Genomic DNA, 11,319 nt, shown 5'->3' on the forward strand with positions numbered 1-11,319 from the left:
ACTCTTTCCTCCTCTGAAGTGAGTCCCATTGGGCTCAACAGTGTTTACTTCTGCCGTGACCTGGATAGCCCACACAAGCTCAATCTTGCCAGATCTCGGAAGCTAATCTAGACAACTGGCAAGTACTTGGATAGGAGACCTTCCTGGAATACCAGAGGTGGGAGGCAGGGGCAGGCTTTATTCAGCAACCTCTCTGAATATCCTCCATGTCCCCAGTAGGGGTCAGTCACCAGAGGTCACCATGACTTCCAGGTGCACACACACACCAACATTTTTTAAAAACCCAGTACTTACTTCCAGGTAACTGTGCAAAGGATTGCAGGCTTACAGTACCATCCTAAGAACTTATTCCTGGGAGTGATCCCCATTGAATACAGTAGGATTCTGAGTAGACCTGCTTAGGATTGCTCTCTTAGTCTCTCATTCATTTGGTGAATTTAAAGTTTGTGTCTCCAGGCTGAATTTTGGCAGCTCTACTAACCTTACATGCATTTCTACTGTAGGTTCTATCTATTTTGCTAGTGTTTTTGACCCACTCAATATCTCCACCAACATTCCTCTCAAGAAGCTTTGAAATGTCCTTTTTTTCTTTTTTCATTTAAACAAAAGTTTAAGGGGAATTTAAAACAAGAATTATTTACAGGGAAGGGATGTGTGATTTGTATGTTCCATTTTTTCAGAGAATAATATTTGAAACATATTTGTATGTTATAACTGTGAATTAATAGAATCCTACAGTCAAAATCTAGCATGATAGACCAAAGGTGAAATAATGAGAGTCTGTTTGTAAGTTGCATGTGAACTTAAAATTGCTGCAAATGTTTTGGCAAGAAAAGTTACTCTTCACTGAGCTGTGGAGGTGGCTATAGATCATCATCATAGCATTAGGTCCACTGATGTCCACACACAGTTGTCCCACAACACTAAAACAATTCCATTCCTATTGCAGCTCCTTGTAATGCAACAGAAATCACGCCTGGAGGTTCCCTGATTTTCTTAAATGACTTTATTTGGAAGAACATGACAGACAATTCCATGCACAGATGGAAGTGCCACATGAGCTGCACTGAATCCCAGTGAAGGAAGGAGTACATGGGAAAAGAATGTGTTGAGGGGGCCTGTGGCTCAGGATCTGAATAGACATCCCATGCCAGATGATATACATATTCACAATACACATGCACTAGTTTTCCAAGTCAGAATCTGTCATGAAGAGATATTAATAGCCTATTCACATTTTGTTGCCATAACAACCATTCTTTCTGTGTTGACAGTTGTTTTCAATGGAGGCACCCAAGAGCCAACCACACGTTAAAGCTTTTTAATCCCCTTTTATATCCCTCATACGTCCTAGGTGATATGGAGGTTAAACAAAGAAATATGGATATCTTCTATGCTGGGAAACATAGGTGGGCTACAAGTGTGCTGAGGGGCATGTGGCTTCTGACTGAGGAAGCAAAGAGAAGGAAAAGTCTTCCCATGAATTTGTAACAGGAATTATATCCCTCATTCCTCATAACAGAGTTTAGTGCTTGTACTATGAAGTCTTCTGCCTTCTGTTGAGACACTAGGGCTGGTGGATATATGCATGCATACATGCATGCATGCATACATACATATTCATTCATAACTTGAATAATTGCATCAATGTTATTTTTTTCTGAATTTCAGGCGAGGCTATGCACAGCAAGAGGTAAGTCAGTCCCTTAGTTCATTTTGGGCAGCAGGTTCCAATTTGTGAGACTTTTCTTTAGAATAGTGTTTGTAATATTGTCTAGTTCATTGGACAGATGGATAAAAGTTTTTGCTGAATATAAAATTAACCTGTGTTATTAATGAAAGCCGGAGATCAGGGCTAGATCCGATGGGGTCTCCTCTGGGCTTTCAATTTCAGCATTTGTGATTTAATTAATCTGCTTGCTTCCTGTTAAGGGAAGTATTTTTCTACTCAAAGCATCTCTCCTTATATATAATTGAATAGTGGGTGCCAAAGTTCTAAAATGCACTCCTTTAGTGTATGGACGCTTGAACTGTCAGTCAGAAGACGCTGGCTGGGTTGACTGGCTGCTTTGTGCAGTCCCGCCCAGTGTTTCAAGGTCTTTTGCATATGGAAGCTGATTGGACTTCACTCCATTCCACACCTCATACTCACCCCCCTCCCCGCAAGGCAGTTGGAATGTCAGTTGCATATGGAACCTTCAAGGTCTTTTGCATATGGAAGCTGATTGGACTTCACTGCATTCCACACCTCAAACTCACCCCCCTCCCCGCAAGGCAGTTGGAATGTCAGTTGCATATGGAACCTTCAAGGTCTTTTGCATATGGAAGCTGATTGGACTTCACTGCATTCCACACCTCAAACTCACCCCCCTCCCCGCAAGGCAGTTGGAATGTCAGTTGCATATGGAACCTTCAAGGTCTTTTGCATATGGAAGCTGATTGGACTTCACTGCATTCCACACCTCAAACTCACCCCCCTCCCCGCAAGGCAGTTGGAATGTCAGTTGCATATGGAACCTTCAAGGTCTTTTGCATATGGAAGCTGATTGGACTTCACTGCATTCCACACCTCAAACTCACCCCCCTCCCCGCAAGGCAGTTGGAATGTCAGTTGCATATGGATGATAGGGTTGCCAACTCCAGATGGGAAATTCCTGGAGATTTGAGGGATGGAGCCTGAAGAGGGTGAGGTTTGAGGAGGGGTGGGACCTCAGACAGGTACACTGCCATAGACTCCACCCTCCAAACCAGTCAGTCCCACATAGGGAAACATTGTTGCCAATCTCCAGGTGAGGGCTGGAGAGAACTCAGAATTACAACTGCTCTGCAGAAGGGAGGGCAGAAGTCAGCTGAAGTCAAAGGGGCAGATAATGGTAGGTTGATGGTTAGCTGGGAAGGAGATGGGGTTGCCAACTACATGCTGACAAATTCCTGGGGATTTGAGGGGTGGAGCCTGGAGAGGGTGGGGTTTGCAGAGGGGTGGGACCTCAGACAGGTAGAATGCCATAGACTCCACCCTCCAAACCAGCCATTTTGTCCTGGGTAACAATTGTTGCCAATCTCCAGGTGAGGGCTACAGATCACTCACAATTACAACTGCTCTTCAGGTAGCAGAGATCAGTTCCTCTGGAGAAAACAGTGGACTCTGTCATTATACCCTGCTGAGGTCACCACAGCAAATTGACACTGTTTGCCCAAAGCCAGAGCACTCCCCCAGAGCCTCTTTCTAGATCCCGTTGTATTGCTTAAACAACGGGCTTTACTGCTAGTGGATTATATATTTGTCAATTATTATACTTTCTGGATACACTGTATTTCCAAAAATAATGATCACATAAATGTAATCTAGGCTGAGCATTTGATGAGAGAAACTTTTTGGTGCCCACAAGAGCCATCACAGTGGGATACAGTTTCCCACACACATCCCTTTTCCATCTGGAAGAGATCTCATTGAATGTTATATCAGTTGGTGACTGTTTTCCTTTCTTGTTTGATGGCCAGCCACATGGAGCACTGAGCAGATGTGCTCAGATTGCCATAAGAGAGATGTTGTACTTGGGACAGATCCTAAATACAAAATGCACAGGTCAGAGCAACAGTTAATGGCACACTAGTATATAAAATGACTCCTCCATGAAATTACTTAGCAATATTCTAATCCTCCCCCAATCAGCACTGACATATATTTTGAAAGAGAAAGCTGTAGTCTGTATACATGACACCTTTTAAATGTTACATAGTACCTGAGTGGTTTGTAGCTGAGAATTTTTTCAGAATGAATTCAAAAGGTCTCGTAAGAAGCTGTCCTGACTAACAACGGGAAGCAACCATCTTCTGATAGCCTGTAGTAGGAAGTTTGGTCCCCACAGACAAGGAACCCCAGCACAGCACAGACCACAGGACAGGAAACAGGGACACTTACATTTTAGTGGCTTTGGCCTTTGTTTTAAGAGAAGCCAGAGGTTTGGATCCCACACAAAATCTCCATTGCCGGGAATAATCTCTGTCAGCAGGCTGGGATTTCTCTGGATCCCCCCCCCTCCCACCTGTTGCAGCTCAAAATTCCCCTCCCCCCACATGCTGCTCTTCGGGGACTTGGGGACCCTGGAAACAGCATGAGAGGAGAGTTGGAGCAGGGAGTTGACAAAAATCGCACTCCTTTCCATCAGCAGAAATTTTCCACCAAATCACAGCTTCAGTACAACCAGGTGAGCTCTGAAGAAGTACATTTCAGACATTCTAGTCCTCAGCAGAAGTACTGTTATCTCAAAGTAAATTACTTGCATTTTCTGTTAAATCTTTCTCATAACCTTCTTTCTGTTTCCGATTTTCTTTATCAGCAACAGCAACTGTTAAGGCCTGCTCTTCTCCGACCAGAGGTACAATTGTTTCTTCTTCTTTACTATTCTAGAACTTTCATAGTAGTCACATGGAATACATTGTGATAGCCATTTTGGCTTTTAGCACCTATCTGTGTTCATCGGTGATAGAAATCAGAAGCATATTTCATTCATTTTTTTAAAAAAAAATTGGCAATATTGTAGACGTCACGCACTTCAGCATACTGATTCAATTGTGTGATTGTTACAGTTGATATAATTCTACCAAATTTTAACCTAGCTCCTATGCTGTCATTGAAACTGTCCAAAGTCTGTTGTAGTCCAAAATAATTTAATTAGCTGCAGTGTTACAACCCATACTCAAGGATCGGAATGATAATTACTAACATTCTTTCCGGTCTAATAATCCATTAAGGAAGGATGGACAATATCCTTGGTCACTGTAAAGTTAGTTGAAACTTGGTACTGTTTCACCTATGGGAAAGCAAGATGTGATTTAGACATCCAGATGTACAATCATATCTTCAGCTGGTAAAGAACAAAACTGTTCATAGGAGCTTGTAGGTTGAGCACCACACAAATGATTACTTATATGAACTGGCTGAATTGCACATTCACCCAATATGGTTTAACCTCCCCCCCCCATCATGCCCTTAATTAATTTTAGCCCTTAAGCTGAATGTACCCCCCACCCCTGGCTTAGTGCTGGATTCAGCTAGTATTTGACTAATATATTATTGCTAGCGTGCCTATATAATACTTAATTGAGCATCAGTACTTATGGGAATTTATGCTGGCAATGTTTGGAAACTGTGGACATTAAAAGATTCTGAGTAATGCAATGAGAAATACAGATATTGTTTGTAAATGTAAACAATAGGTGCTCTTTAGAAAACAGGCAAAGCATATGTTTAAAAGTATATGCTACTCCCTCGTCACGGGCAAAACAAACAAGCAAGCCCCAATTCCCTCCCATGTAGCTGCAGTGATTTCTCTCTTTTTGCAAGCAAACCCCCGCCCCCATTCCCAAGCCAGCAAGTCGGGTGAAGTTTACTTACTTGTTTTCTTTTGCGTGGGGGGTGGGGAGGAAGGGATGCCATACTCCAGGTGGGACCTGGGGATCCCTCCCCCTGGATTACTGTTTAAGAATCCCCATTCCCCATTCCCAACAGTACCTGTCTACTATCAGCATTGGGGGGGGGGGGTTATACTAGTCTCCAGGGGATCCCAAGTCTGGAATTACAGTTTTAAAATCCCAACAATGTTTTTGTCTTCTTTTGTATCAAGAGAGGGTGGGGGGAGAGGAATGCCAGGCTCCAGGTGGGACCTGGGGATCCCCTCCCCTGAATTACTGTTTAAGAATCCCATCCCCAGCAATAAACCTGAAACGTTTTTGAGTGATAAGTGCCTTGCCTTTATTATTTATTTATTATTTTAACACAAAATGAAAAATCCTGGCTACAGGCCTGCCTAAGTCTCCCTCTTTTTGGAGTGGGAAGGGTCATGCAACTAGTGCAAATCACACATATGTCTCATATTTGCTGTCCCTGGCCCCAACTCACACGAAGTATCATTCATGTGTGTCAGATAGGTACACACTCAAAAGATATTTCCACAAGCCCACATCTTTTACCTCCCTAACATTCCAGTTGGATTTCTTTTTACTGTGACTTACAGGAGCTCTCTATGGAGTCTGGTATAGATCCTGGCCAAGAGTACTATGGACAAGATTACTACAGTTATGAACATGGGTATTATTTTTTCTGTATTTCCTACACACATCTGAGATTTGGGCATCTGTATTGCTATAACTTAGTGTAAATATATGTAATGTGATGATACACAAATTATTGCTAAGAGTTTGGGTATGACGGGTGGAATTTTTGGTTTGATTTCTTTAAATAGCAAATCTCCATGACACACTGAATTTTTAAAAAGTTTGCTTGTGGTATTGGGGGGGGGTACTTTTCAAGAAATAGTCCAAAGTCCACTGTGCAGTTCTCATGAAACAAGCTGTTGGATATTGTTGTGAACACCAGAGTGTTGTCACCTCAAGAGACAATGAAACTTCAAGAAAGATAAAAGTCAACTTTTAGATTTAACCTAACATATTACATTTGTATTCTCTTCTCTTTCAATCTACCAGTTGTTCTGTATTCAAAGAATTCTGTACATGTAACAAGCACAGAATATAAAAAAAAGTTAACAGTTTGGTGTAGAGGCAAGGGGCGCGGACTCTAATTTGGGAGAACCAGGTTTGATTTACCACTACCCCACATGCACCTGCTGGTGTGACCTTGGGTCAGTCACAAGTTCTCTCAGAGCTGTTCTCTCAAAAGCAGTCCTCGAAAGAGCTCTCTGAGCCCCACCTACCTCACAGGGTGTCTGTTGTGGGGAGGGGAAGGGAAAGGAGTTTGTAAGCCACTCTGAGACTCTAAGTGAAAGGTGTGGTATAAATCCAAACTTTTCTTCTGTCCCTCTCTTCTTAGCAGAACATCAATCTGTAATTTACAAGAACACAGGAATTTATAATGTGCTCTGAGATACCAATAGATGGAAAAGTATATTATGTTGATTTATTGTCATGTGAGAACTTATGAAGTCCTGTCCTGAATACTTACTTCTTTATATCTAAAAAACATTACTCTTATAAACAGCTTGTCAAAACATGTGTGTAAAGTCAAAGTCCAGGTGTTAAGGGTTTGAATTACCAAAACTTGTGCCATGATACTCAAAATGTGGGTTGAAATTTAATGGAACTTCTGTAAAAGGAACAGACTGTTTAGGATATTTATCTGGACCCCTCTTTAGTACTTGTATGTTTGTCTCAAGAGGGCAAACAAAATTTCCATGGGTCCATTTCAGGCTAACAAAACAGCCAAGGAGGACAGCTTTAGCCCCACCCCCTTCATGTATCTGTCCCAATCTGAATCATGAATGACAGTAATTTATAAGGCAAGAAAAAAAAAATGCTTGAAAGCTCATACACAGGGCTCCCAGCATCTCATTAGGTTTAGCTGTTGGAAGAGAAATGTGCTGTTGTAAGAAGATAGAAAGAAAACCCGGATGCCTTGTTGCACCAAGAATTTGTGTGAAATTAAACTGTTGAAGGAAAAATACATGTGGCAAAGGAGGCATATAATTTGTAGAATAAGGACACCATCATAATAAAGAGGTCTGTGTGAGAGGAATGTTGCTGTGTGCCTGTAAACACCCTGAATCTACATGCATACAAACATAGAGAATGTCTGTACCTGGCTTTTTTCCCAGGTACGAATTGCCTCAATACGGAAGTCGTCGACGATTGTTGTCTCCTTCTGGGATGTATGACGAATATGGTGAAGTTGTCGTGGAGGGCGATGGTGGCTTCTATTACAGTCCACAGGGACCAGAAGCTGAGGTAAATTTATTTTTCTTTCTGCCAATTCTTTCACATTTTGCCAAATGAAAAGCACCCTCCTCCTCTCAATTAAGCGACAGTAAAAGTGTTTTTTAAATGAGGGAGACAACATGCCCTGTATGTAAAAGCAACATTAAACCATAATGCTGTCTTAAAGAGGGTATATGTTTTGGATTATTTGGCCCTTGAAGTATTGCCAAGGAGTCTATGGAGAAATGAGAATCTAGGACACAGGTCTCATAATTTCATAGCATATCAGGTAGATGGTATAGAACTGGTGGCCAGATACGGATGACGTTGATGGGTTGCATACCCCAGCAGTAATGTATGCACAGCTGTCATATGGGTACATCTCATATCAGTAGCACATTTGCATAAGGTGGTGTTGCTATGATAAACACACTCCTGGCAATTCATATGACTTCATACATCACATTTACATGTGAACAGCAACCTCAGGGAAGCAGATTTTGCGTAACATCTCCTCTTACAGAAAGAATGGTAAGGTTTTTCCTCCTATTCATTTTCAGTTTTGTACTACACTCTAGTGGCCAGAGAGATAATTTAGAAGCTGCTTTGATGTACTGAAGGACAGTTTATCATTATAACTAGTCCATATCTTAAAAGCAGCCTCTCCTAGGATATAAACCATCACGATGACCTGATATACATATTATGCTGAAGACCCAGATTAGAGGGTCATAAAGATGTTTCCTGCCTCCAAGCATTATGGTGATGGCTCTTTTTTTTTGGGGGGGGGGAATGCAGCTGTGCTGTACATAGATCACAGGTTGCATTTTGTAACAAGACTAGTTGATAAGTGAAGTAGCACTTGCCCTAATAGCTGCATGATGGAGTGAGGCTGATAAGTGAACATGTAATACATTCAGAGGTACATGCAGATAGCTCTTTTTTGCCACTTCCAGCTTTGTGGAAAAGGTGATATCAAGAAGCTTTTTGAATGATTCCAGATAAATCCTGTGTACAAATGCTAACTCTTCTTTTCTTCCTGCCTCGAGTATTCCAGGATGCCATGATTTCATTCCCAAAATTATACTGAAGTTCCGTTTTTATAATTTACAGAGAAGGAGACCAGGTCCTCTTGTTGCAGGCAGAGGTCTAAGCCACAGACCAGTGCCTCGCGTAGCTGTTAGTGCTGTAGGTGAAAGGAAGGCTGTAACAGAAGGGGCCCCCCAGGGCAGAAGGAAACTAAAAGCAGTGATGCAGCTCAGCCGAGTAGCGGTTAGCACCCACAAACCTGTAGCAGCGGTTGAGGTTGCACCTTCTCCCTGGAAGAAAGCAAAGATCTTCCCCATGCTACACAAAGTAAGAGGCAAAGATGCAGATTACGACAAGCTGATGGCAGCACGCCAAGCAGATGGAGAAGACAGCATGGTTATTAAAGGAAGCTATTTTCAGAAATCAGCAGAGGACAAACCATTGCCCAAGAAGCCTGGCCGTGCTCTGAAGCGCCCTAGCGTTTCCAAGGAACCACGGGACCGTACGTCAAAGGAACTGAGCGAATCAGAATCCAAGTCAGGGATTTCTATTAGCGTCACTGCAGAAAGTGAATCTGAAGAGAGTGACTATGGAAAGAAAAGGAAAAGGAGAAGAAAAACATCTTCCTCCAGCGAAGAGTCATCATCATCTGCAAGCAGTGAGTCCCAGTCAGATAAGGACTATTTGAAAGTGACGTTGGACCAAGATGAAACCAATGAGAGTACTGTGGATTCTGATGAAGAAGGTGAAGATTCAGAGTCATCAGGATCCTCTTCAGGGAGTGAATCCGAGGAAACATCTGATCGCTCTGAAGAGTCTGGCTCACAGAGCAAAGTGTCCGATACCGAGGAAGAGTCCAAGTCAAAGATATCATCAGTGCTAAGTTCCAAGAGCAGTGAAGTTAGCTCTGTGCCACCAGTTCAAGACAAGAGCTCCGAGGCCAGTTCCAAGAAGCCTTCATCCACAGCAGGAAGTGAGTTAGATGACGCAGTACAAGAAGTAGCAGAAGAAGAGGAAGAATCGTCATCAGTTATGGATGAAGAGGAGACAGATGAAACTGAAACATCCTCCACCATTGGCAAAAGTAGATCAGATCGTGGTACTACTACTACTACTACAGCATCAGAATCTGAAATTCCTACTGACTCCACATCTTTTTAGAAAATGAAACAAAACAAAACAAAAACAACAGTAGGTAGGCTGTTTGCAGTAAGGTGTGCTCTGGTTTGCTGTGTTCTCTGTGTGCCTTTTTGAGACATGAGAGGACATTATGCCAGTCTGGGCACCAACAAATTAGTGAATGCAGCTGGAGACTATTCAGTACTTCTGTCTACTTTTTTTAAACCTTTTGGCAGGGAAGAATGATTGACTCGTATCTGAATGGCTTGACAAACTTCAGGCATTTGTATAAATGCAGATATGTTAGAACTAGGAAGGAATGCTGTGTTCAGGTATCAAGCTCTTTTGTATAGCCAGATTCCTAAATTTTAAGAACTTTCCTACAAAGCTTTTTACAGGGCTGATTCACACTATATAATCGCATATGATTTCTTGAATATTGGGTACTTGTGGATTTATAGCAGATATGAATGGACTCCAGTGGGAAAAGACTTCATTTGAAGGGGTGTGAGTTGATGTGGGCCTTCTACCAGTGAGGTTTGATATGTGATGGCATGCTCACCCATGCACACTGATATGACCCAGCCATCAGGAAGTACACATGAATGCTGAGTTTTAAAACCAGAAAGTGTCTATTTCTATACTGCATGGTTTGCGTTTTTTAAAGACATCTGTCCATCTGTACCTTAGAAAGCAACGCTCATACAACTTTGCACTGTAGAACTATTTGCATAACACAATTATGTCTTAATGGCACTTCCAAAGCTGTCAAGTGTTTCACATGGAATCTAATTTTTAACCTTATTGTCAATTTTCCTTTGAATTTGCATGCATAGTGTTCAAATTTAAAAACTCGCCTTATATAGATATAAGTAATTATATGGAATACCTTCCTATAGTCTTCAGATATTTATTCCAAACTTTAGGTTTGTAGAATTCTATTAATCTAATTGGTGAAGTACTTGTACATGTTGGAGTTTCATGGTGTGAGATATTCTGAACATACAATCCTAGGTTTATCTTTTTATACCTCACCACCACTATTGAAATCTCAGCATTTTCTGCAGAAATAAAGATCATTGAGCTCCAAAATGCCACAGCTTTTGTTATAATGTGCACTGTGAAGCAGAAATGCCAAGGGCTCTTCATGAGCTGACATTACAGCACAGTACTTGAAATAATTAATTCTAGATGGAAGTGATAATAGTTTTGCAAATATTTATTCTATTAGCATACATACATCCCCAGATGTTGCTGTCTAAGGGCCAATACTTGTGCCTGTGCTTACTGTGTGATACCTTTGATACTCTGGTTGTGTCTCATGCATCATTGATACAGCTTTGTTGTTTAAGTTCTGTGTCTGATAACAGGGGTAAGTATATCGTGTAAGATACTATTTGAATGGATTTCTGAAAGAACTGAGTCACAAATTGTAAGAGGGGAGCTCAGGAAAAATCATTA

The 11,319-nt window shown here is 41.6% G+C and overlaps 1 protein-coding gene across 1 annotated transcript in view; it reads left to right on the forward strand.

Annotated features, from left to right (window-relative positions):
• LOC107116036 (protocadherin-15-like) overlaps window positions 1–9,900 on the forward strand; it is a 456,694-nt gene extending 446,794 nt beyond the window's left edge. Inside the window, exons 27-31 of the mRNA XM_015417887.1 lie at window positions 1,672–1,693; window positions 4,341–4,379; window positions 6,018–6,091; window positions 7,611–7,740; window positions 8,824–9,900. Of these exons, the coding sequence (XP_015273373.1) occupies window positions 1,672–1,693; window positions 4,341–4,379; window positions 6,018–6,091; window positions 7,611–7,740; window positions 8,824–9,900 (1,342 nt within the window). The remainder of the gene's footprint in view (window positions 1–1,671; window positions 1,694–4,340; window positions 4,380–6,017; window positions 6,092–7,610; window positions 7,741–8,823) is intronic.
• Window positions 9,901–11,319: the final 1,419 nt, after the last annotated feature.

The sequence above is a fragment of the Gekko japonicus genome, unplaced genomic scaffold (genome assembly GCF_001447785.1).
Source record: "Gekko japonicus isolate JY-2015 unplaced genomic scaffold, Gekko_japonicus_V1.1 scaffold528, whole genome shotgun sequence".
Classification (NCBI taxonomy): domain Eukaryota; kingdom Metazoa; phylum Chordata; class Lepidosauria; order Squamata; family Gekkonidae; genus Gekko; species Gekko japonicus.